We start from the raw sequence: 27940 nt of genomic DNA, 5'->3' as shown, positions 1-27940 counted from the left end.
TTTATGCACAAGTCACGTTGATAAACAAAACATATATACATATCAGACATATTCATAAACATCCATGTCAAGGACCAAATCCCTAAATATAACTGTACAGTAAAGTCTTAAACATTTATTACAGATCAGAAACAAAAGGGTGAAACTGAGACACCCGAAAATAGCCTTAGCTTGAACAGACTCGGAACCTCGAGGTGAGGCACGGTGGTTGGCTTGACAAAACGGGAGCTTAACTTGACGCTCCTAGCATCGGTCCGGTGCCTGAACACCTACATATAAATATAAACAGTGAGTTAAAGCCCAATGAATAACATATGCGTAAAGGGGTTAATAATGAATGTCCTTTCAGTAATTAAAACAGTCAATTATATCAGTTATTCAATCAGTGGCTCATATTTCATGCCATAACAGTCATTTAGGAAACATAAAATCATTTGTGGTACATCCAATAGCAAAGCAGTGCAGTAGGTCTTAACAAACCGAACAGTCAGTTGATGGCCATCAAATAGTAAACAGTAGTGGTCCCAACATTGGGGCCGACAGAGATCTCTGTAACAGTAACAGTAACAGTAGGTTGCTATGGATGCCACGAGTACAGTTTACAAATAGGACAAACATTCATTCATTGAACACTAACATTTCAGTAAGCAGTACAGTTGATCATTCAGAAAATAATCATAATTGAACAAATCTCTACAACATTGTTACTCACAGAGCATTGGGCTATAGACAGGCTAACGAGCATCCTCGGATGCCAACCCTACAAAGTAACAGAACGAACATACACTCGGGATCAATAACTTAGCCCCTAACTTTACATGGTGTGGTTCTATAACATTATCCTCATTAAGATGCCTTAAACTTGACTTAGGAATGCCTAGGATGGAATGAGGATGCCAAAATGTACTTTAAAATACTTTTCAAATTTTTGCTGAAACAAGGGTCTCGCTCGAGCGTAGCTTTCTACGCTCGAGCAAGCGTACCAAAACAGGGGGGTCGCTCGAGCGTGGACTTCCTCGCTCGAGCGGTCTGTAAAAATGCAAAAAGTGCTGGATGTTGAACATCTCCGTTCGACGCTCGCTCGAGCGTGAGACACAATCCTTGCTCGAGCGTAGGTTCCTTCGCTCGAGCATGCGTCTGCATACACGGAAAACTTGAGAGCTTGCAATCTACACTCGAGCCAGCATTAATTCGCTCGAGCGGAGCTCTGAACAAAAGATGGTCGCTCGAGCGTAAAAACCAAAATCTGGAATTTCCAGATTTGCCTCCCAAGCTCAAACCAAGCATTCAACACTTCAAAACTCAACCTTTTGGGCCCATTTTCTGGAAAACACTTGAAAACTCATACTACAACATATTTGTAGATCAATTTTGTAAAATCAAGCCCAAAGATAAGCCAATTGAACACAATTCAAAGAAACTTTCATGAACTAAGCAAAAACATAACATGCATGAGTTCTAATGGACTCCAATGCTCCAAATCATGATCAAATGTAAGATTGAGCTCAAAATCAAGGTGAATTCATGGACTACAACCAAAATATGAACATGCATGTTAGAATTTTCATGAAACCAACCTCAAAACTCAAGAATATGTACATGCATGCATGAATTAATTTTCAATTCAACTCTTTAAATTAATTCTTGACTTTAACTCCAAATTTTACCATGAACCATGCAAGAAACAACTTAAATTCATAATCAAGAGGGTGAATTTCCTACCTTAGGTCTTGAACCCCAAGTATGGAAGTCTAATAATCACTCTTCAAGTCTTCTAATTTTCCAAGCTAATTCTTGTTGAAACCAACTTCTCCTACTCTCCCTCTCTTGCTCACGGTTTTGGGGTCAAGAAGATGAATAAAAGTGGTGCATCAACAAATGTAAGGTGTAAGGAGTATTGGTGAATTAGGCCACTAAGTGGCAAAAGTGTAATTTACTCAAACCGATGTGATTTAGCATCATTTAATCTAATTTAATCATTCCAAATCAAATTTTAATTAAACCTACTGTAAAATCACATAAATCCTAATTAGCATATAACACTAATCGATTTCTGGTTCGGTCGCTGATAAGACCTTCAATTCGCAGTTCAAAGTTAAAACATGAACAGATTCATTTAGAAATCAAACAGATAGAAATGCATTCAAAACAATACACTCATACAATCGATTCAGAATATCGTTCTTATCAGTTACTTATCATGCTCAATCATAGATTAGCACTAATCAGAGGTGGGGGTTGTCATAACTACTTTTAATATATATATGATTAAAATATCAACTATATAGAAGAAATCTAATAATGACACAACTAAATACGTGATAAAAAATATATAAAAAATAAGTATTTATCATATAGAGTTCATAGAAAATTGATTATTATAATTGAAATTGAGTTTGTGTAGAAAATTATAAGTAAATGAAAAAGACATATTGATGTGGTTTTTTTTTGCGAGGGGAGGGGGGAAGGAGAATAAACCTTTAAAACGTGCCACCTAAGTAAAGAAAAAATATTACTTTTAATAATATATATATATATATATATATATATATATATGATATGGATTACAATAATAATTTATACCAATATAAAAAGTAAAAAATAACATAAAAACATATATAAAGTATGTTTGCTTGCATATTGAGTTATAAAAGATAACAACTGTAAAATAATTTATTTACTAAAGTGAAGTATCTTAACTTGTGCTCAACAATCTTTCAAGTTATTTATGACATCTATGATATAATCAAATTAAAAACCCAAACTCTGTGTTTCTAATAAATTTTATCAAGTCAACTTGTTAAATCTTCCTCCACTTAAAAATTAAAAAAAAAAATGTTACTGCAAGTTTTTAACGGAATATTATTAAAATAACTCAATAATACGTACATATTTTGCAGCTCGAGTAAGTTGTTGATAGTAGTTGAAGGATCAAATTTTGGAATATTTATCTAGGGTCAATGGCATGACAATAATTCCAATTCCTCTTTGTAGGTAATAGATTAATTGTGTTTTTCAATCTTTTTCTCAGAAAGAGAAACTTTAGATTACTGCATACACTAAAATCTAATAATGAGTTATATACAAAGTAAACACTAATAGTATAAGGGTTCGTGGGTGGGGCAGGTTGCCAGTGGTTAGGGCGTTGCTTGGGTTGTGTGGGTAAGACGCACGGTCGAGGTTCAATTTTTCACTAGGTGAGTGATTGCAGCAGTTTGCAAAAGGGTATCCGGCTTCCCACCGACTACATACCCCTCAGGATTAGTCATGGCTTCCTTTAAAATCAGAAGGTTGGGATACCTGAGTTATCCAAAAAAAAAAAAATAGTATAAGGGTTCGTTTGTTTTGGATTGTAGGAGATAAGGTGTTTTAAGAAGTTGATAAAAATTTGATTTTTTAACTTTTTAACTTTTTTAGCTTTTTGACTTTTTTAAGAGAACTTGGTAAAAAGCCAAAAAATTGACTTTTTACCAAGTTCCCAAATTGCCCCAGGATTAAAATAGGATAGATATGAAATCTACTAATATTGTGTTTGTTTGTAAAATGGAAAAGGAAATTTGCAAAATCCTGGAACTATGATAGGCTTCTATGAGTGGGATTAATAGTTCACCATAAGAGATAATATTAGGTCTCGTTTGGGAAGTGGCTGTTTTAGTAGGCTATCTGGCTATTTTAGTGGCTATTTTAGTTTTTGTGTTTGGGAAGATGAGATGATTTTTTAGTTGAGTTATTGTATTGAAAAGTGTGTTGAAATGATGTTTAAATTTAAAATGACAAATTTATCCCTAAAAATATATTTTTTAAAATTGATATCAAGGGGTAAAATGGTAATTTATTTATTGATGGGACAAGGGTTGTAGCTGACAGCCTACACTGTCGGCTGTGCAGAATTTTTTTTTTTTTTTTTTTTTTTGAAAAAGGTTGCAACAGTGTTGCTTTTAGGCTAATTTGTCAAAATAGGCTATAATAGCCTTATTTGGTGCTTCCCAAACAGCGCCTTAGAAAAACAATCCCTTGAGATTAGAGAAGAATTTACTATTTTTCTCTCTATTGTCCTACCTAATTTACTCATTCTATTTTATTACAGTATGATTTTTTCTCTATCATTTTTTTTTTTTTAAATTATTCTACCTTTTTTAACTCTACCATTCTTTTATATTAAAATAATTCAATATGAAAATAATTTTTAATATAAAAAAATAAAAATATTTATACCAAAAAAAATTATATTAAAAAAATAAAATACTACCAGAAAATATATATTTATGACATTATTTTAATATTAAAATATAATTTTAATATTTATAAAATAATTTTTAATATTAAAGTATGTAATACATTTATTAGTTAGTATAAACCCAAATTTGATAACAATGCAGTGAGGGTATTTATAAAATGGAAAATGTTTGAGGGCTACAATTTTTGTGGCAACAATGGCTCAAAACTGTCAAAACGACGTCGTTTTGGATGCAAAACATGTCAAAACGACATTTTGTCAGTTTTAAGCCATTCTGGCCACAAAAATTATGACCCTTTAACATTGTTGTTATAAAATTTTACATGATTAATTCCACTCATCTCTCTCAAAACAAATAGAAATTATTTCTAGTCTACTGATTATTAAACAAATACAACGTTTTTTAAACTCCTCGCTAATAACCCTATCCAACCTATCTTTGATTTTTCTAGTAGAATTTATCATTGCATGGTTCTATTTTGTTGATTGGACTGTCAACAAGCACATTAAGGCCTCGTTTGGTAACCCTCCATTTTAGTCAAAAAATCAAAAAGTTACTAAATTAATCAAAAAATCAACACATACCAAAAAATCAAAGATTCTCCTTTCTCTCTACTTTTTACACATCTTTTCGTAAAAAGCCAAAAAATCATCCCAAACATACTAATTTTTTTTCTCATATTTTAATTAAATAACTAAAAAATTACTAAATTAACCTGTTTCCAAACAGGGCCTAAAGCATGCTTGAGCTTTGCAAGTCGGAAAACTCCTTGTGCAAGCTTTGACTTGTCATAATATTTGAAAAGGTCTGTTTGGTATAATTTTTTTCAGCTTATTCAAGTTAATTGTGCCCATTACTCCGACACAAATTCTCAAAATACTAATAAGAAAAGAAAATAAGTCATAAGTGGCTCAAGAAACTGCACCAAACAGAGCCATAGTCAACTTTCACATTCTTGAGCAAGCACCTAGTCAGAAGAGGCACCTTTGCAAAAACAGAAACTAGTACTCAGATGAAATCCGATAACAAGACCCAACTAACTGATCAATCCAAAGCAATCTCATTTCTTTAAACATTATTCACCTAGCGTTTCTGATTACTGTTTTCCTCCCAATAATACAGATGAAAAGAGAGACAAGATTTCAGGGGAAGAGGCAAAGGTTGCAGAACGCCCATAACAATGATGTGGTCATGATTCCCTTTTACAACTTACAACAGAGGGCTACAAGAAAGGGCAATAATTCGAGCTGCTTCAAGCAACTTCAACGGGCAGGAAGCCATTTGGTATTTCGGGAAAGAATTAGTCTTCAATCAGCAATGCAAATGATTCAAACGCAACCTACCTGAACAATAATAAATAAATAAAATTCAATCCTTCATGAAGTTTGTGAGGAAGTTGTGATTGTTATGAAATGTTTCTTACCTCACAGAATTGCAATGTTTCTTATTGAAGCCGACAATGAAGTGAAGTCGATAATGAAGGTGCGGATTTCCATTGGAGCAAGCTCCACCACCTGCTTTACAGGATCAACAGGACCTCCCCTCAACACTTTGAAGTCTTCATCGGGAGAGCCTTCTACTTTCCATACCAATCTTTTATTGATCATTTCTTCTCTTTCTTGATTGGCTGATAAACTCATTTCTGTAATTTTGTTTATCTGCAGACACATTTTCAAGAATGATTTAGTTTTAATGAAGTACACGGATAAATTTCCACTGCATATTACTTTTACCTTCTTATCCGGAAACAATTTTTTCAATTCTACAACTGATGTAACTGAGAGATCCTTGTCCTCTCCAATCTAGAATCATACAGATAAGCAAAAAAGTTAGTTTTATAATGCATGCTCTGCTTAGGAAAATGAAAAGTTGTTTACATTTATTCATTTGATATTAACCACTGATAGTGAATGCTCTAGACTTTGATGTCCCATTATTGTGAAATGAATTTGACATACAAACACAACCCATATTTCATCTATACTCTATGTAAGAATAAATGATTCACCTAGCATTGTTGGTTTTGAAATAAGAACACAAGGAATGATTCAGAAAATATACTACCAAATTCCTCTCTTGCAGCAAAGCTTAAAAGAAAAGAAGTTTTACAAAACAATGTTGCAATAAAAATAAAACTAATCCAAACCAAGCAAAATCTTTCAAGTTACATTATAGAATCATTCTGTATTGCATGAAATTGGATACATGTGTCTGGTGCATGTGCGTATCTAGGGATAAAATGGGGTTTTATGTAACACACTGTCAAAAAAAGCAATTTACTCACTTTATAAAGTTATGAAACAAAAAAAAAGTGTTAAAAATATTAAATTGATGGATATGCTTGCTAAGCGCATATATGATGGGAAATATAGAAAAATCCAATACCGTTATCTAGTTGTCAAGTGTTTGACGCAGGTAATTGATTTATTTTTAAGAGTACGTAACATAGGAATCATTTAAAAACCAAATCAATAATGGAAGGGATTGGCAGAAAACCAGGAATAGTGATGCAGGAAATAAATATGTAAATAAAAAAGCATCTATAGACCTCTATGAAAGAAAAGAAACCCACTGTTACAAAAATTGTGACAAAAACTAGCTATACGATGCGAAAGAGATTTTATTTCCTATTTTATAACTTTGTGCCATTAGTATTTTATTAATGTTCTTTTAAATTTTAATTATAGTTTAATTAGGAATTTTATTAATATGTAGTTTCCCATTTTATTAGGATTTTAGCAATTTTATTAATATTTGCTTTCCTAAATACGATTTTAATCCGGGGTGCCTGCTGTGCACATGGGCTCATTTTGGGGTCCGGTTTAATGATCCGAACCGTTCACATTTTAGAATACATTAAGTAGAACATATCTATAAAAAATCAAGTTAATCAGATATCGTTAATCCTTTCATCTACTCACATTTGTATTCATTTTAATACTTTAAATCACAATGTCATTTATTTTTGTAGATATAAATGCGAGTAGATGAAAGGATTAACGATATCGGATTAACTTGATTTTTTATAGGTATGTTCTACTTTTTTTTGATCAACAGCAAAACTTTATTGATAAATCAAAAAAAGAAGAGAGGATAAGGCATCCTCTTACAACAAGACAATGAGAATACAAACACAAAATACCCCTAGCAAGCTAAACACAGGCAAAAGCCTACACTGCACACACCGCCAACCAATCTCTAACTAACAAAAAAAGTGGGACTCCCTTAAATAAAGAGTTCCCTGACGCCCAAAAAGAAGATAAGTGACAAACATGATCCCACAAACAGCCCACCTCCCGAAACTTATCTTCAAACAACCTCTGATTTTGCTCCATCCATAGAACCCAAAAAGTTGCAAAGAGGGCACAAGACCATAGCATTTTGGCTCTCTTCGATCCTCCAAATGTGCGAAAATCAACTAGGAGCATATGCGCACTCCCTTTTTGGGCGACCCACATAACATTTCCCAAAGAAAACAATCTATGCCATAAATTCAAAGTTATTGGACAATGCAAGAATAAATGATCTATGGTTTCCCCGTTCTTACAACACAGAATGCACCACTGAGGATTTAGAAAACGATTGGGTCTCCTTTTCTGCAATGTATCATTTGTTAAAATGCCTCCATGAACCAAGGCCCACATGAACACCTTTACCATTAAGGGAGCAAAAGCCTTCCAAACTTTTTTGCAAAAAGGAAACTGAAGAACATAAGGATTATCAATGATGAAATCAAAAAAAAAACTTACAAGAAAATATTCTGGACGAATAAAGAGCCCAAACCCTCTTGTCCTCCAAAAGAGGAGATAAAGAAAAGTGATCAATTCTGGACAATAAAGAAATCAACTGTGAAGCCTCCCTATCATTAAGATTCCTAAAAAAATCAAAATTCCAGGAAAATTGGAGCCAAAAGTATGAGAACAAGCCACTGGATATAGATGTGGGAAATCCGCAGCAAAAGAAGATTGACCCATCCAAACATCCTCCCAAAATCGAACAAATTCCCCATTGCCCACCCTTACAGAAAGATGTCGAGACCAACATGTGAAAATTTGAGAAATTGACTTCCAAGAAGCACGACAACTACCCCTCAAAACCACTCGTGAATCTCTACCATTGTCTTGAGTCCCATATTTGCTTCTTATAACCGAATGCCATAGTGAATCAGTCTCAAGTGGAAATCTCCATAACCACTTGCCAAGAAGGGCCAAGTTCCTAGCCACAATATTACCGATAGCCAAACCCCCCTTCTCCTTAGGTAACGACACTAACTCCCAATTCACCAAGTGATCCTTTTTACCCTCATCCTTTCCTTCCCAAAGAAAATCCCGCATCAACTTTTCTAGTGACCTTGCCACCTTTATCGGAACCTTGAACAAAGATAAATAATAAATAGAAATACCACTTAAAACAGCCTTAACCAAAGTGTATCTACCCCCTCGTGATAATAAAGCCTTACTCCACCCTTTCAATCTCTTGCCAACCTTTTCCACCACTGGAGTCCAAAAAACTTCACTCCTAGGATTACCCTCCAATGGGAGACCCAAATACTTAAACGGAAGTGACTCTATACCACATCCTAAAAGAGACACCCTGTTCTGAAGTTGATCTTGCTGCATATTAATTCCCACCACGCTATTTGATGTACTCTAAAATGTGAACGGTTCGAATTATCAAACCAAACCCCGAAATGAGCCCATAAGGCCGCACAACAGTGCCTGATGTGCCCAATTTTAATCTGACAATAAAACTGACCAAATCGTTGTGCAATTAAGGATTTCAAAGAAGAGTAACATACAAAGGCAGAAAATAGTTCTGTCTCGTAATTAAACCTTATGTGATCCAAGTGCTAGACAAAAAATTTGAAGTTGGTAACACTCAAGGATACTAGGCCTTTTTTGTAATTACTATATGAAAGACGTAAAAATACCTCATACAAGTGCGCCAACCGAAGGAGAACCTTTCCATCTTCAAGCTCCTGCAGTATTCAGAAAAGAGGTTTAAGGTGGAAGGTATCCCGAGAACTTAACAGGTCAGCATCAGGTGCACAAGCAACATGCAACAATCTAAAGAAGCAATCACAGTTGCTATTTCAGAATACATGAAAATACCTCGAGGGTTATCATGGCAATATTATCAGGTAGACTGTAGGAGGGGTCCATCCCAGAAAAACTTGGTACTGGAAAGTTTGTCCATTTATCTCCGTCCTGCAAAAACATGAACCATCCATATTACTGTTTAAAAAAATTTATCATATCAGCAACAAGAGCACTTGAAAGTCTTTCTGTCACCTGCTCGGTGAAAGCCAACAGAAATGGAGAATATATCTCCTGACCAAATGACCGACGCCACTTAGCTCCTTCTCCCAGAGGATCAATTCTGAGATAATACTTTCCTTGGATCTGTGAGAAGTATGCCATTTAAGCTAATCAGTTGTGGCTGTTGCAAACTAAGATTCATAAAAAGATTAACAAAGCAACACATTATACGCATACGTAGATAGAAATGAAGGTCAATATATTAATTATAAATTCAAGTATCTGAAAATGTATTCCATTGAAAACAAGACAACATGCACATAACCCAAAGCCACAAGCAAATAAGATTTTACATATATCACTGCAGCAGATCCGTAGTGCAAAACTCAAGAAATTAAAAATAAGAAAGTCAGCCAAACTAGCATGTAAAACTGAGCTGTGGGAGTAGTGTAAAACAGAGGATTATATTTGCACAGAACAGATCCCAACCAAAGAGTATAGCATATATACCAAAAGACTGAGGGCTGTAAATTATGCCAAAAGTTAGTTCTGTACCCAATTTACCCCACACGTACCCCAATCAAGTGGAACTAAATTGGGCATACTTTTACTTACATATATAATTTTATATACCTAAAGAACAGAATTTTCAGCAAACATAAGAATCTGGAAGATATAGATTTGTCAACAGATCAAAATTTCAATGCATCACTTTCATGGGATCAACCCCCAATGCAGCTGAGAAAACAATTCATGATGGGCTTGCCATTGGACTTCTGAAAAACAGAACAGAAACTAAGTAGAACAATTCATGAAACGACTCAACAAGATGGACGTATAAAGAAAGAAAAACAGTAGAACTCCTTGAGGAGTTCAAATTAACAATCAATCTCAACTACGGGCTTCGACGGATGAAAATATTCTTAGTGATCTATACAAGAATCTGGCCATCATTGCAGAAAAGGAATCACTGAGGAATAATAAAAAGTTCATCACTTGAAGAAGGCACCATAAATACAGTCTAAGATGTGAATGCTAATTAACAAGCCTGATGCTGTAACCAACTAGGTCTAGCCTAGTTGGCCACCACGACTTTTCTAAGGGCTTAGTCCCTAGGGGGAGTTGAATTAAGGGGACAAGCACTTTGTGCTTTGAAATAGGTGCGGAGGTTAACTCCCATACGTGCTAATCTAATAATTAATAACTAACTTTCACCAATCAAAAAAATAAAAAACAAGCCTGACGGTGTATGGGAGAAGACACTTCCTGGTTCCTACTTCATGAAATACAATCATTCTTAAAGGTCCTTCAACCGCAATCAGCTTTAGCATGCAGAATTTATAGAAGAGGGAACACTGCCAGAGTACACCTTAATCTGCTCAACCTTTTTTTTTTTTTAGGATCAACAACAAAGGACTTTATTGATAAATCAAAAAAGTAAGAGAGGATAAGGCATTCTCTCACAAAAGAAAAGGAGAAAAACACAAAGCAAAACCCTAACAAGAAACTCTTAAGCAAAAGCCTACATATCACACACCGCCAACCAATCTCTAACTAACAAAAAAAGTGGGACCCCCTTAAATAGAGGATTCCCCAAAACCCAAAAAGAAGTTAAATGGCAAACACTATCCCACAACCAGTCCATCTCCTAGAACTTATTTTCAAACACCCTCGCATTTCTTTCCATCCATAGAACCCAAAAAATTGCAAAGACCGCACAAGACCATAGTATTTTGGCTCTCTTCGATCTCCCGGAACTTAATCTGCTCAACTTTAGGATGCAGTAATAAAAAGCCTATGAAAAGTGTAAAGGGTAGTTTTGGGAATTGACTATTTTAGTTGTTTTTTTGACTTCTACAAAAAAGACGTGTAGAAAAGTAGAGAGAATAGTTGACTTTTTGATAGAGGCTTTTTGGCTAAAATAATAGGTTCCCAAAACAGGCCTTGAACTCAATTTGTATGGCTACCATGCACATAGGGAAAACGGAGATCTGGGGACTCATTTTGCAGGTTGATCCAAATTAGTTACCTTCAATATGCTGATATTGCATGCAGTATGCGTGGCCAGTTGAAAAATCAGGTCTCAAATACCAACCAGTATGTCGAGAAACGAGAGTTTGCATGCAAATTTTCCTTTCAACGTTCTAACGGTGTTACTGCCAAACAGTTTTTCCCCACCCAAACCGATACACAATTAAAATCCCGCAATGAGAAATACATGGAGTGACTTGGAGCACCTAACAGACATACAGGAAAACCCTCAATTCCACACTGACAAACTGGTCCCAGGGAAAAATGGATCTCTCTCTCAATGTCTCTTAACACCATTATGCAAGGTTGAGGATATTCTTCACAAGAATAGGAAGCCTAGCATAATTTGAGCAAAAGAGTTGCATTATGTATTATGAATCCATTTTCAAATAAAACACAATAAACTTTAAGAACCATTCTTTAGTGGACCTCTTGAGCAAATTCAATCTGCTACCCTATCCTTGTTACATATGATACCTTGGAATTAGATGAATCTGACACTTAGACACGTACTTGCACCCAACAACATTTTAGTCACTCCTCAAGCATCAGTAAATGACAGACTTGATTCCAAAATTACTATGTCAAGGAAAATTCTAGTTGTAAGCAGCTTGACTTGAAGTAATTTGAATTGTGAATCAAGAAAACCTAATGGGTACCCTTTTGGGAGCAACTCCCCTACACATACATCAAATGCTGTAATGGTGAGTTGAAATGGATAAAATCTTTAGATCCTATCTAGTTAAGAATTATATAAAGCTATCCAACAAGAATAACTTGAAGAAAATAAATATATATATATATTTTTCATACAGATTTAATTAAGTATTAGCATTATATATTTTCTTGATGAAGCAGTCTTTGATTTATACATAATTCAAAATGTTGGTTAAAGTAACATTTCAGCTGTACAAAGTAAAACATTTTACCATTGCCAACACATGGAGCAATGACGTCATGTACAAATTCAATTTGGCCAACGAAAAAAACAAAACAAAACAAAAGGCAGATTAAGCAATTCGTGGTATAATATGCTTACTGTTAATCCAGTGCATTCATCACGAACACAAACTATTTCATTTAATGCCTCTGCAACGCCTCTAGAATCGTCATGAAGCAATCTCCTATACAATGGAAAACCAGATAATCTAACTTGAAACTTGGAACTGGTGTAATAAGCAGATAAAAATTATCATGGCTCCCAATCTAATAAAAAATTAGAAATTAAGAGAGGATTTGGAGAAACAAGAAACAAAATGGGAAGAAACCTATGGAGCATCAACTCCAGTTGCCCATCCACAATGCTGGATCCACCCACAGATCTATCAACCAAGATTGAGAACTCTTTGCTGTCATCTTTCATGTAGATTCCGAGATTAATCTGAAAGTTAAACAAACTAGATTTAATATGTGAATTCCAAATAGTCTAATCAAATTGCATAATAGACTTCCATAAAATCCTGTAACAACTATCAACTGCAGTGGACAAATCTTTTTGAACTATGGAAGAATGATGCACAAGCAACAAGAATATTGTACGGATGTAAAAAATAATTCTTCTTATCTTCAATAGCTACCTAGTCTTTAAAATATCCTCTCAAGTTAAAGAAATAACTACAAAACTAAAGATTTAAGGGCCAATCCACAAAAACTTTGACAAAGCTTTCCTATGTTAATTTACACATTTAATTCAAATAGTTCCAGCCATGGTCACAAACATATATAAAGCACGAGCCAAGCTTAGAATCTAGAATTCATCATTGAGGACATGGTTTGAAATGTTGATGAGATAATTTATAATAATAATTGCTGGGCACTAAACTCCCATGATTACAAACATTTGTTTCTTTATTATTATTTTAAAAGCAAAATATAAAAGTGAAAGTGAATTCTTTTAGATGAAAATGATACAAGATTGGAAAGCAGGCATGAGAAAGCTTTTTCAGAGCGGAGGTCGAAGTCAAGCTATGAATCCTCAATTTCGCCATCCGTTTTCATATGAGTTGTTTCCAGCCTTGGTCTTTTTTTGTTCAAAGAGATTCTTCAGCCAAAGGAGTAAGTATTGGGTGTTGGCATCTCCAAAAGCTAAGATCGGTTGAGGCAGTAAAGATGGTTGTGTAGCTTACTTGGTGGACTCCTTTAGTTTAGCGGTCATGGATCGATTCTGGGCAGTTAACTAGTATACCCCTATTCTCAGAGTTCACATTCTGATCTAGCAAATCGACTTTCCAGGTGCTGCTCGCTTTCTCTCAGCCACTATTGGCTTGTGTAGTGGTCGGCATTCCTACGTGCTCCTCCTTGCCTATCACAATCAATCGGGTTTCTGCCACTATCTATGACATTTCGAAATCCAGTTTTGATCCACACAACCAGACACCCGTCTTTGGGATGAAGGAATCTGGCATTAGAGTCTCACATCAAGCCAATGTTTTGAAAATCGAACCGGACCGGCCGATTCAACCAGTTGAACCGTCAATCGGTCTAGGGTCTGGTCCGGTTCAGATATACTCTCCTAACCGATCCCACTTGAAAACCGGCCATGTTTAGCTAAATCGGTTAAACTAGTCAACCAGACGAACCGGCGCTGGTTGAAGAGAACTGGGCCAGTTTGCTATGCATGATCCAATATAGAAAAAGTTGGTACTGTAAGGAGTTGAACCCAGCATCTCAATCTCCAAGGAACATGAATTTCCACTATGTCACCATGGCTCCTTGTTAATATAAAAGAGATATATAACATTTATTGCATTCAAAGTAATTTCTCTCAAACACATGTATAATTAATATTTTTACGACAATATTAATATAAAAATATAAATAACCATATATATTTGATAAATATATATCTTAAATTATAAAAAAATATTTTAAATAAATGTATTTTATTTATTTTTAAATTATACGAATATATATAATAATTATGACGCTACGGTTCAATTCTAGTTAGACTCAATGGTAGAAACAATGACATGTCCACCCAATCCCTTTTCCGATTCGCTCACTGGTCTGACTTTTACAACATTGCATCGAGCTATAGCTACGAAACCCGATCTTTTTCATTAACAGAAACAACGCGATTTTCCTAATCAATCTGGTATAACACGAAACATTGTTTGCACATCGTCTGATCACTTGGATTTGATAACATTATCCCCCTTTTTGGTCGTGCCTTTGGGCTCACCCCTACCTTTGCCCTTCCTCTTTGGTGTCTGATATAGCGTATTCCGCTTGAGACTGCATGGTGCTCTAGACTTTGAACGAAGGAAGTAAGGGCTCTCCAGCCTTATGGGCTTTCCCTAAATAAAATAGTTCATAGTAAGTACTCTTTAGAAAGAGGTTCACTTCCTAACCCCTCACCCTGCTGACCACTCCGATTCTGGAAGAAACAAGTTTACAAGTAACTAGTAAGGAGAGATGGAAAAAAAAGACAACCACTAGCTGAATCATTTAGGTTTCTTTCATTATTACAAGATTTTCTAGGAACTCCCCTTCAATCCTTAAGAATAGATATTCAGAGTCTCAAACTCAGAAAATTATGAGGCAAGGCAACTGACTCTCTCTTTAGTTAGGATCCACTCCAAAGAATTCCCCTCAGAGTTCTTGTGTCCTCCTTCCAAAGGCTTCATCTTGTGCCAAAGGGATAGGCATCTTATCCAACTTCCTCATTGAGCGCAGGAGTTTAAGAATGTCAACTATAAAAAAAAATTACCAGGAGATGTTGGGAAGGTCTAAGATAATGAAAATAACACAAAATTTCTCAAAGAAAGAAGAAAAACTACAATGATTTCATACATGGTCTACAGAAACTTCCTGAACCATACACAATAAATCCAATTGAGAAGATTGATAGTAATATCTGTGTTCAAGAAGACAAGAATACCCAAGAAGGACAAAGAAGGCCAAATAAGAAGGCTTTCAGTTTCACTACCAGTCTGACTACAATGTACCTCTCACAATAAAATTGAATTTACATTCAACATATGTACATATGGATATATCCAAAAGAGTTTCCCTAAACATTTGCCTACTCCATGTGACAGATAATGTTAGCAGCATCAAATAAGAGCAGGCCAACAAGCTTCTTCCATCAATTTATGAAATTCCATGTTCCCACATTGTGAAGCAATTGTCACATTGTGACTTTATCAATGCAAATCATTTTCTTTCCCAAAAGGTTATTGCCATCTACGTGGTGAAAGAATCCCATGCCACAACAAAATTTTGAACTTTCTCAATACAATTTTCACCATGAAAAACGTAGCTTTGGAATCATAAACAATTTACTGAACAGATAAGATCTAAATAGTTCCAATTATGACATAAACTTACAGGGTAATAATTTCCTGCAACTGGTTGATTCACTTCAAGGTCCCAGTCAGCTCTATAATCTCGAATCTGCAAAATAAAATTATTTCCTTCAGTTAAAAAAAATTACTCACGCTAACCTATTTTTAATGAGACACAAAATGTGATGGTATTCAAGAAATGTGCTCAGTGGTCAATGTCATCTGACAAAAAAGGCATATGCCACACTGGTAATAACTAATGTGATTGTGAGTACACAACCTACCCTTTCAATGAAATCACGTCCACTGGAATCTGTATAGAATGTCTTATTACTTTTCAGGGCTGTTGTAACCTTGGTTACAATCTCTTTTCCAACTCCATCATCAATAGGTATGGGACCAACCTGAAACTCAGTTTATTATTGATGAAAAGAGCTTCAGAAAGAAATTAGATTCTCTTCAATATAAGTTTTCCTATTCTAACCACCACAAAGAACTCGTGCAAACACAAAGATGATGGCAAACAAAAATGTACTTACAGTGAATTCAACTTCAGCATGCTCCTTTTCCTTGTACACTCTAGTGATCTGCTCAAAAAAACAATGTTACATTACTGAGAATCACAAATAGAGCTTTCAGAGAGCACAGTACTCACATATGTCATTATTTAGATTTCCATCATTTAGTGAGACTATAAATCCGTACTAGGTCAACTTTTCCACATTTCCACATACCATCGCATCATGATCAAGTTCTAGCCAGGAAGAGAGAGAGAGAGAGAGATGGATCAATCATGGTTTTTTGCTTCACATAATTTTTTTTTTTCACTAGATATAAAATTTTTTTTTTTTTTTTTTTTTTTTTTTTTTTGGCACAAGATAGCGGTTAGTATGCTAGTAGTTAAATTACAACGCAGGCCAACATCTCTCCATAGATTTGAACCTAAAACCTCACTCACCTTGGCACCTAAGTGCCCTCTCCATCACCACTTGGGCAATTGCCCGGGGTCTAGATATACTTCTTCAGCCACTAGCAAAAGTTGAATAAAGATGCCACTCTTTATAATATTATATATATATATATTAAATGGTTATAACTTCAGCATCACAATTGGAGCATTATCTTCATAACTTTCTAATATGAATTATTTCCTCCAATTATCTTTTCTTTTTTTTTTTTCTCCCTTTTTTGATCAGCAACAAAGAAGAATTTTATTAAAAAGGGAAAAAGAGGTACAAAGGAGGACAAGAAGTCCTTGTAGTTAAAAACTGAAAACTAAAAAAGCTCCAACTCGCATACTGCCTTTCAATCACTAGAAATCAAAAAAAGTGGTATTCCCCTGAACAGGGGAGCAACTGAAAGTCCAAAAAGATGAGAGAAATCTGATTTTTTCCCACATCGAAAAGACATCCGAACTTTTGTCCTCAAGATCCTCACATTCCTTTCCAACCATATGACCCAGAATAGAGCAAACACTGCACAAAGCCCCAACACCTGAGCATTTTTGTTAAGGCCTAAGAAGCGAAAATCAATGGATAGCATCAAACTACATGATTTTGGAGCCACCCAAGCAAAAAACTGCTGCCACAAACTTCTTACCACAGGACAGTGCAAAAAAAGATGATTCAGATTCTCCCCCTCCCTTACATATAATGCACCAATGAGGAGAGAGAGAGAGAACAATTAGGCCTCCTGTTTTGAAGGACATCATTGGTCAAAATAATTCCATGAACCAAAGACCATATAAAAAACTTCACTTTGGGGGGCGCAAAAGACTACTAGATCCTTTCGTGAAGAGGAAAAAATGGAATATTGCTTTCTAATGATTTTTTAGAAGACGGATTTGCAAGAAAATACACCAGAAAAATGCAAGAGCCAAACCAATTTGTCACCCGAGGAAGGAATCAACGACACATAATTAATGCGAGACAAGGAGGCTAAGTCACCAGCCTCCCTATCAGTAAGACTTCCAGATTATTTCCTCCAATTATATCAAAATGCTAAATCAGGTCCGGAATATAGTTCCCCACCTTATCTCCAAGATGTTACTAAAGTTTCATTAGAAAAATGTGTCTTTTGTCACTATATCCAAGCCCTACTCTTAATTTTAGTACATGATTTTCAATGACATCATAATTTGGATGAAAAAAGAAGAAAAACGAGGTAATCACCTGATATATCCATGAATTAATCCTCTGATGAACTTCGTCTAATAGTGGTCCTCGCACCACTGTAAGTGGAATCTGCAGCTTGAAAAACAGCTTCTCATTTTATCATTTCCATCAGTATAAGTTGTGCATGCAGTACTTTGATAGGCAAAATATACCTGCCCTTCAGATGTCAAGGGGAATATACCATTTGGACGAAAGATGTATGCTCCAGAGGCCTTCAACAACAACCAGAAAAGAAAAAAATTCTTGTTATACAAGCTCGAAATGGTAACATTATATTGTAATACAGTCATATGAAAAGAGAAACAGTAATACAAAGGTGTATAAACAATCATACAAAAGTAACTTGGACAAAAAAAAAAAAGAGGTTTAAATTACCTGGAAATATTCAGGATCCTGACTTCCGTCATATGCAGAATAATAGCTGTATGATTGCTCAATAGATTCTTTGACCTTCAATTTTAAATTAATATCAAACCAAATGCATGTCAAAAAATTGAAAGAAAAGAAAGAATAAAGTAGCATTTTTTCCCCAAACATTGGAAATGCAATAACAACAATTATAACAATTCATCTCATCATAAAAAAAAAGGGGGTTGCAATCAAGAGAAGGGGCAGAGACAGGGTGTATAGCTTGGAAAGGCACACAGGCATAAAAAAGAAAAAGTTACTTCGCATACCCACCTCAGGTTTTCAAGGAATGGCCTAAAGTTTAACAAGCAACAAAAGAAGTACTCAAGTTTTGAGGCCAAGGCCTTAACTTCTATGTAGCTCTATTTTCAATATAACAATGAAGATCTTACGTAAATAAGTAAGGTGCCAACCGAATAACATACCAAACTTCTGGTATTAACATATTGAGTAAGTGTTCCTTCATTAGCAGAATATGTAAGCTTCAAATTTCCTGGCCCTACTGCTATAGTGTCATTCTGGCTTCCCATGGACTCGTACGACATTTCCATTGCTAAAGTAGGGGCTGCATTTGTAAAATGGGACAAAAAGAAAATACAACCATCTGTCAATAATTCTCAATACTCAATAAATGAGCTAAATGATTTCTCTACTTTGTATGAGTAGTTTCAAAAAATGGTAATTAGATGGTTAACCTGCCCGTTTAGCAGTTGAGATGACATAAGTGCTGAAACCAAGAGGTGGAACAGATGCTGTAAATGCAAGCCAATATCTGGGAGTTGTACTTGGAGATTTACCCACATATGCAGTAGCATAGTAGTTTCTTATGCCTAGAGAAGCATTAGCAAGTGGTAGAAGCTGTGATTCAATTTCTGTTCCATTAGAATCCTGAACTGTGACATTCCCATTGATCACCTGTTGCAAGTTTATGAATTGGGATAGATAATGCTTGAAAGTTAATAAACAAATCATTAAAATTGTCCACTTTCCAGCAGAAAAAGAGAAAATATGAATTAGGGTATTTTCACATTAGATCCCAGTATTATATATTTTTGAAAGGCATATAAAGAGATTAACATTTTCATGGAACTAGATACAAACATATTTATAAAAATAAAAAAAATAAATAAATAAATGGAACTAGGTAAAAACATACTGTAACACACATAATTGTGACTGTTGAAATTTGGATAGCTTATAAATTACTGGTCAGGTAAGGTAAGACGACAGATATGCAGGTATTGAGTGGGAAAAAAAAATGATGTGCTTCTTCAAAGCCATGGCTAGTAGCTTTATTTCTAAGAAATAAAAAATGCTATTCTTATATAGATAGGTATCAAATAAAGATGTGAATTTCTCAAAATCAAACAATATAAAAGCCGTATCTATTTCATGTTATCCATATTCTTGAATCATATATTTTTATTCAGGTTAAAAGAATACATAGGAAAAGAATAATACAGCTCCTCCTGATGTGTTTTGCAAGAAGATGAACAGAGCCATGTATTGATTGCCTCTAAATTAGAGGCTTTCTGTTCTGAGCAGTAAATTGAAGACATACATTAACATGTAGGACCAATGAATTCAGATGTCAAATATCTACTCAAACTTACTACATAACAAGTTGGAGCAAAGATATATGGCAGGAATAACAAGGACAAATGAAGAGTCAAAGGGTAACAAAGAATAAAGAATCTTTTATATGACCTCTATCCTAAGAGAATACTAGAGTGGCTGAGGATTGAGACAGGGAGTAAACAAAAAATACTCACAGGAATTCTTACAACATCATCTCTTTTCCACCCCAGGGAATTGTAGACAACAACAACCTACAAAAAAGATGGCAATAACAGTGTTTTACTTCAGATAAATTAATCTATTTTTGTACCTAATGTAGAAGCACTCAAGTTAAAAATATTGTTAAAACATACTCCTCACCAATTTTTTTCCAAGAGAGAGATCTATTTCTGTTGCAGGACAATAACTTACATTCAGAAGCAGGCACTGGCATGAGAAAAGGAAACATAAATGTCAATTCAACAATTAAATGTTTCTTGACCACTTAAGAATTAAAAAATAAATAAATCAATTACATGAGTCAAATATGGCACACAAAAAAACAAAATTCAGTGGGGAAAAAAAAAAAAAAAAACCACAAATTTGCAAAATGTAAGTCAAACTTCAATACTGACAACTCATTGATGGAGATGCTGATTTAGAGATATTACCAAAATGAAAGTAATATTCAAGCAAGGACTTAGTTGGTGAAGTCTGATAGGTAACCATATAAAATACTTGAGATTAAATCCTGCCTCATCTGGATGAGGGTTATGATGGGGGAGGTTTATCTAGTTGGTAGCCATTAGGAGTGTAAAAAAAATTGAGTGCGACAATTACGCTGAACCAAACCGCCCAAAATTTTCAGTTTCAGTCAGTATTCTGTTTTGAAGTTCTCAACTCGATTTTGATTTTTGAAAAAGTGGCTATCCCGGTTCAGTCTTTGGTGCAAATAACGGTGAAACCAATTATCCCCGAACCGACCAAAAATATATATAACATTTATAATTTTATTCTGTCTTTTAGTTGTCACATTTACTATCCAATCTCTACTCCATTTGCTGGCCCAAATTTGCAAGTTATTTCATTTCCTTTTTCAATTTTCAACTTGCCCACTCTCTCCATCCTCGAGCAGCTCACCCATCACTCAATAACTCTCTCCTTCTCCCCTGCTTAAGTTGCCCACCCACCTACTCTCTGCATCACCAACATGATTGAGCATACAATGACACATGGCAGACCCTAGTACAACCAGGACCACCTTCTTCTCCTCCAGTGAAACTTGTCACATGGTGACTGCAAGGATCTTTTGAACACAACAGCTTTAGATGCAGTGACCTCACCGCTGTACGGAACAGAGAGCTCAACCACAATTTTAGATCATGCAACCAGAGTACACTTTTACACTTGATTTCACCAGTGTTCACTACTACTCTCTCTTTCTATGATTTTTTTTTTCTTCCTGTATTACTATATATCCAAATATGGCTATAGATCAATCAATTTAGGATGTTCTTAAACCAAACAACTAAACCGAACCAAACCAAACTCTTTCAATTCACAGCAGTTTGACTCAGTTGCATGTTCTGTCGGTCAGTTTTGGGGCAAATTTATACAAAACCGAGAGGATCAGTTCAGTAGAGAATTTGCCAAAAACTGCTAACAAACCAAACCACTCTCACCCCTACTAACCATTTTTGCATTTTGGACCCAAGATAACAATAAGATAAAATAATAATACAGAAAGGAACACAGTAGCTCCTAAAATGACTGAGTTAAGGTGTGCAAGCATCTGCACAATCAATTTGACTTATTTTAAACTTTAAAGCCTGAAATAATGACAGATATTTTGGTGGAACATTTATAAAGAAAACTGAAACGTTTATGGTTATGCATGTTAATCTAAATACAAAACAAACACAGCCAACTATGAAGCATATAGGATTGTTATCGTTTGCCTGTTGAAATTTAGTCAATGGACTCCTGCATCCAGATTTAGATGTTGATTCTACCATACAAGCAAGTGAAGCTGCAACTAAATCCTCAGACTGCAAAAAATATTGGATTAGTGATGGGACTCATAGCATAAACATAACTGCATAAGGAAGTTGACTAAGAGGAAATATGGGACTCTTGGAGCAAGTCTTTACCTCCTTGTAGCCTATTGACAACCGTGTCGCGTAATCATCAGCCACATGCTGCTTTTCGGTGCCACTAACTGCATCATGATGTTGAGCAATTGCCAAAGCATCCGCTAAAGTGTCTGTAGTGGGTCCTATTTTATTCCTCCCTCTAAAAAATTCCAATTGCCTTGCAAGCTGACACGTATTGGAATCTAATAAGCATCACAATTTGAAATTCTTTTCCAGTAAGCAATTTGCTGGTCAATGAAAGCCAAAATAGTTGTATAAACCTACCAAATAATATCCACTCATCACTCTCACGTAGCGTTTCAGAGAAGGCCTGCTTGTAAAATATCCTGTCCAGTAAGCATTTACACGGTCGGCGTATCTGATAAATGCATACACGAATCCTTCATTTTAGACAAGTGGTAAAAGTAGGGGCATTTATTTCAACTTCCTAATTGTCAAATTTTGTACTCACGGGAAGAAGTCATCCGTCTTAAGGGGCCAGGATTCATTTTCTCTATATTTTGCATCGGTGTAAATTGATGGGGTCGAGTACAGTGCATTGACACGCCCATCCTGCAAACATACATGAAGAAATGTAGCCACAAAACTTAAGTTTGTTCACATTTGTAAATTGTAACCCTCCACCTTTTACCACATGCCATGTGATCACATACAAAGAAAAAATGTAACAACAGTAGGTGGCATCAGGTATGAGTCTGTGTGAACTCTCAACATGTTGTATAGTGTTTATATCAGGTAAAGCATGGCTAATTAAACTTTTTATTTTTTCAAAATAAGAGGACAGTCAATTGAATGGAAAATATAACATGATGCAAGAACAAGCATAATCCAATTCAAATATGGAAAATATTTAACCATGATTTTGAGGAAAACTAACTTGATTGACATAATGAATTAGCTTGTCCAAATTCCGGAACCATGTCTGAGCATATTGATACTTGAAATCCGTGCCCATGGTCCACATTATATGATTTGTACGGGTTATGTTAGCCTGAAACAGCAAACAAAAACAAAATTGCTAGTAAGCCTCACATAGTTAGACTGTTCTAGCAAAAAAATCTTCAAGCCAACCCAAGCTGTAATACTGCAATATCACAAAAGCAAACAAACTCGCTACATTTTCTAAAGGAAGTCCTTCAAACACGTACTTCAAAGCATCATCTATCAAGATCTTAATTTTTAAGGGTTAGCTAGGTTTGTGGCAGCATTTAAGCCATTTTATAACTGAAATGTAGCTTTTCACTTTTATGTATAACTAGTAGAATAACTATCTGACTTCCATTAATAATGGAAGAAGACGTGTTTCTATTTTTCATCAACACATTTAAAGCAATTATCTTTGCTCTGTTTTCAGATTGGATAAGTAACAATTACATGAAACCAAGCACTCCAACTGTAAGAGGAAAGTGAACAGGTTTTTATATGGAGCAAGTTAAACAACTGCACCCATCTTACCTGTGATAAAGCAGCAGCTACAAAATCGTTGACGCGCTCTTGGACATTGTAATCAAACAATTTGATATTATCCTGCAGTGCACAAAAGAGACACGGAAATTACCATATGCACAAGCACAAGTTAATGTTCAAGATACTATTAACATTCTTTTTTCATGTATTTACCTGAACAATGGGAGAATCATCGTTAATTTCAAAGTAGAAACCTTCTGGAGGTTCATAATTCTTTGGAAATGCACCAGCAAAAATCTACAAAAAGTGATAATACAGATAGAATTCATTTCCAAGCAACAAGAAATGACCTACCAAAAAAAAACCATTTGTAAATGAAATCTACGTTACACAGACTCAGGTACGGGCATCGGGTGCAGGTGCGTATCTAGGGGTCGGACATCTTATAATTGAAAATGGAGGATACGGAGATATGAATCCAAATTTGGATATGGGTACGGGGATACGGTAAATAGTTATTTTAAAAAAATATTTATTAAATTATCAAATTTATCCGGATAAATTTTTCAATAATATTTAATTAATTAAATACAACATAAAAATATTTTTAAATAAAATTATTATCTTTATAAAGTTATTATTTTAAAAGTAATGGGGTGAGAGAGAGAGAGTTATTATTATCTTTAAATAATAGTGGGGTAAGAGAGATAGAGAGTCATTATATTTAAATAAAATTAGTGAAGAACAGGAGAGAGAGAGAGAGAGAGAGAGAGAGAGAGAAGAGGAGATCGAGCGATGAGAGATAGAGAGCCGAAGGGATCGAGAGATTGAGAGAGAGAAGAACAGGAGATCGACACGTGTACAGGTAAGGAGGACGAGATCGAGATCGCACTTCGATTTCGACTTCGACGTCGAAGGGGAATTCGAAGCCAGTGACAGAGGATCGAAGGGGCCACACTTGTCGAAGTTGTCGAACAAAGGATTGAAGCCAGTGACAGGTTCTCTCCTTGCTCTCTCTTTCGTTTCTTCTGCATTTAGGGCAAAATAGAGCCGTATCCATTTGTAAAGAGCCATATCCCGGCCATATCCCGCACCTGTAACGTGTCGTGTCGTGTCGTGGTACCTCCCAAATTTCAAAGAGTCCGTGTAACGTAGAATGAAATGTGAACAAAGGTTGCATGCATCATGAATATCCTTATCAGATCTATTATAATAGAGACAAATATAAACCACTTTGAGTCACTCACCTGTGCAGATGAACCAAGACTCTTGGAGCCCCGCCACACAACCTCAAGACTCTTCTCATTTTTCCGCTTAGCTCTATCTTGGTAGTCAATACGCCCAAAAAAAAGAGAGTCAAATCCAACCTAAACCAACAAAAAGGATCAAGTTTAGTTAACCGGCATTAGGTGCAGCGATTTGAGTGGGTCAATTTATTATTATTTTTAGCTTGTATAAATTTTTGTATCCTTCAGGCTTCAATATGATTATATTCTTCAATAGCTGACAACTCATGACTGATGAATGTCAAAGATGTCAAGGACTTATAACACAATAGGCCATACCTCAGCCCCCAGAAGGTAAGCCTGCACTGCTGAATGTCCAAAGGGATCGATTTGCCAACCAATTCTCGGAGTCACATCAAACTCCTCTTTGATAAATCGGTGCCCAAGTGTTGTCTGATCTATCATGTCGATATAATGTGGAGCTGCCTCATCATGCATGCACATACCCCCATTTCTGTGTCACCACCAAGTAATAAACAATAACACTTAATTCATAACGCTTAACATGCTCAATTAAGAGTTGCATACTCAACATATTTATGTCATTTCCTGTCTCCTATGATTGATATATACTAGATTGGAAATGACATTAATGAAAAGCCTGAATCAAATAAGTGAACATAATTTTTATATAAAACTATATTTTAGTACATGACATTTTATACATGAACTCTAGTTGACCCGAGCTGACAAGCTGCTTGACTGTACTCTGGACTGCCTCGCTCTGATCCGTCCACCAAAGCTGGAAAAATGCCTGCATCATCCAATATGCCTAAGTCAGTTTCACATTGGGTTCTGTCTATGTCAGCGTGTTTGTGTCAGCCTATATGCAAGGACAGACCCAGGATTTTGTCTGGTGGTCTCTTTTGGGGTAAAAAGTCATTTTTGGCTTTTAACCTATTTTAGGTCACATCACCTCTCTATGTTTTTCCAAAAAAAGCCAAAAAAAAAAAGCAAAAAAGCCAGCTTCTAACCAACTTTCCAAAACAAATCTTAACTAAAACTAAAATTTGAAAATTCAATAATCATAATAATAATGTATATTAATAATATCCTATTTCTTTTTTCTTTTCTTTTCTTTTTCAACATTTCTCAAAAAACCAATGGACATATTCCAACAGAAAAAATCCAAATTATCATTTTTTTTTTAAATGCACAAACGTCACAATTCTGCTAAAATATATGCATGAAAATCCTGATTTTGTAACTTTCTAAAATAAATATTAAAAAAATAATAACTTTCTCAATGCATGTTTTATTTATCAGAGCTCCATTTATCATGACAGAGCTAAATTTAGAAATTTAAGAAAGATATATATATATATATTCATAAAATTCATTTTGAATAGACAATGATTTTCTTTACCCAGATAGAGACTAACACTCCGTTTGGATCATGAGGTATGAAAAGAAAAGAAATGATTATGGTTTCTCACCTTCTTGTTTGGATGTTTGGATGTACATTGATTAAAAGAGGATACAAGTATCTATATATTTTATTTGTTTTGTATTTAGAAGGGTAATTTAGGCATTATAATTTTTTTGTACAAATTTCACCATTTTTGGTGAGAAACAAAACTTAAGTTTTGTGTAATTTGTGTTTCTCAGCATTTTTCATCCGTTCCATCATTTCTCACCTCATTAATCATCCAACCAAGTGATAAGTCTCATTCTCTCTCTTTCCTTTCTTTTCTCACCAAACCTCTCCATCCAAAAGTGTGTAAGAGCATCCACACCAATCTCTTTAAATTTTTAGTCAAATTATAACTAAAAAAGCCATTTTTCTATTTTAACTAATCATCCCACTACATCAAACTCTCTATTCTAACTCAATCCTATTAAAAAATTTGTTATTCTTTTTTTTTATTAAATTGATGAGTCGCTAGCCAAACAATTCTTATGTTTCTTCGTAAATGTAAAAAAAAAAAAAAAAAATGTCATTGACTGGTTGACCGGTGAGTGGCCGGGCTTCCGGGCGGACATCCGGCAACACACAAATATCATGAACAGTACCTCGCTTGTTGTAGCGAGATACTATAGCAGACACAAATTTTGACGAGCTGCAATCGAGATTGATGGAGGTGATTTTTTGAAATTTATATCGTTAATTTAGCTAAGAATCGATTATAACGATCCTGATGCTGATGCTCTAAGAGAGAAAGAGACCAATATGAGATGGAAAAAAACTCCTAATTTAAGACCAAATCAGTGGGGGCAATTGGGAATTTTTTTAGTGAAAAATAAAAATTTTTAATTAAAGATCAAATAACAATTTTTTATAAGTGTATGGGAATATATTTATATACATACTAGCGGTCTGCACAGGAGATGCAATTGGGGAAAAAATAATATTGCAAGAATAATGACACAGAATATGTGTTGCACAAGCGGTAAGTATCTTCTTAATTAAACTCATGATCTCAATTTCGGGTCGCATCCTCCTCCCAAAGTATGAGACAATTTAAGTCAACACCATCTCAAGCTTCACGTAGATAATACTACTATAGATATGGAAAGGCAACAAGATTGTGACCTGTTCAACGTAAATGAATTTCCGATTTTTATCAGCCAACAGTGCTGGAACTAATGAATCCAATACATTTTGAACACACGCCCCCTGCAAACAAACAAAAATTTCAAAAAAAAAAAAAAACACTCAATCAAAACCAGAAACTCAAATGTCAAAAGCAGAAATAGAAATTAAGAGTAGAGAGAGAGACCTGGATGGAGTTCTTGGAGCCAACATAGTACTGATCAACAGTCTTTAACCATCCAACATCGTCGTGCGTATGAGCAACCAAATGAACATTGAGCTTATCACTAACAATACCTTGTGAAGTATTGTAGATCATGTACTTCGATTCAGCGCACAGAGTAGTCAAGATCAAAGTCAACAAACACACTCGAATCGCAGCCATTGGTGCTGAAATTGACAAGTTTCGAGCTCCAAAAACACTTCTAAAGAACCATTTTTTGGATTAGGTATGTGATTTGATCGAGCGGGGTATCCAATGAAGAAGTTGCAATTTCTTTGGCACGAGCTATAGGGCTTTTGCCGTGGATTGAGTGAGAGTGAGAGTGAGAGTGAGAGAAAGAGAGAGTGAGGTGCCATATAGATAAGTTTTGACGCTGACCCGTGCCT

The 27940-nt window shown here is 35.1% G+C and overlaps 1 protein-coding gene across 3 annotated transcripts; it reads right to left on the bottom strand.

Annotated features, from left to right (window-relative positions):
* LOC114318397 (putative alpha-mannosidase At5g13980) lies at nucleotides 1–27940 on the bottom strand. Of its 3 annotated transcripts, none has more exons than XM_082907702.1 (30): nucleotides 27519–27933; nucleotides 27332–27415; nucleotides 25464–25552; nucleotides 25078–25252; nucleotides 24760–24879; nucleotides 23726–23809; nucleotides 23561–23632; nucleotides 22983–23096; nucleotides 22557–22657; nucleotides 22370–22463; nucleotides 22103–22270; nucleotides 21911–22000; nucleotides 20334–20399; nucleotides 20168–20224; nucleotides 19091–19310; nucleotides 18821–18960; nucleotides 18363–18437; nucleotides 18140–18199; nucleotides 17985–18056; nucleotides 16353–16400; nucleotides 16098–16217; nucleotides 15857–15922; nucleotides 12796–12908; nucleotides 12567–12651; nucleotides 9530–9640; nucleotides 9350–9445; nucleotides 9169–9216; nucleotides 5972–6040; nucleotides 5662–5896; nucleotides 1–269 (listed from the first exon to the last, which is right to left on the bottom strand). In XM_082907702.1, the coding sequence occupies exons 1-29, from the start codon at nucleotides 27714–27716 to the stop codon at nucleotides 5663–5665; spliced, it is 3069 nt and encodes a 1022-aa protein (XP_082763828.1). In that variant the 5' UTR covers nucleotides 27717–27933; the 3' UTR covers nucleotides 1–269; nucleotide 5662. The 3 variants fall into 3 exon arrangements, with proteins under 3 accessions (XP_082763828.1, XP_082763827.1, XP_082763829.1); XM_082907701.1 differs by lacking the exon at nucleotides 1–269 and adding an exon at nucleotides 5159–5581 and having other exon boundaries at nucleotides 27519–27940; XM_082907703.1 differs by lacking the exon at nucleotides 1–269 and adding an exon at nucleotides 5159–5581 and having other exon boundaries at nucleotides 25450–25552; nucleotides 27519–27878.

This window comes from Camellia sinensis, chromosome 15 (assembly GCF_055761805.1).
Source record: "Camellia sinensis isolate YWXY chromosome 15, ASM5576180v1, whole genome shotgun sequence".
NCBI classification, from domain to species: Eukaryota; Viridiplantae; Streptophyta; class Magnoliopsida; order Ericales; family Theaceae; genus Camellia; species Camellia sinensis.
Note: the sequence above shows the minus strand (reverse complement) of the source record. Positions and strands in the feature narration are given on the sequence as shown.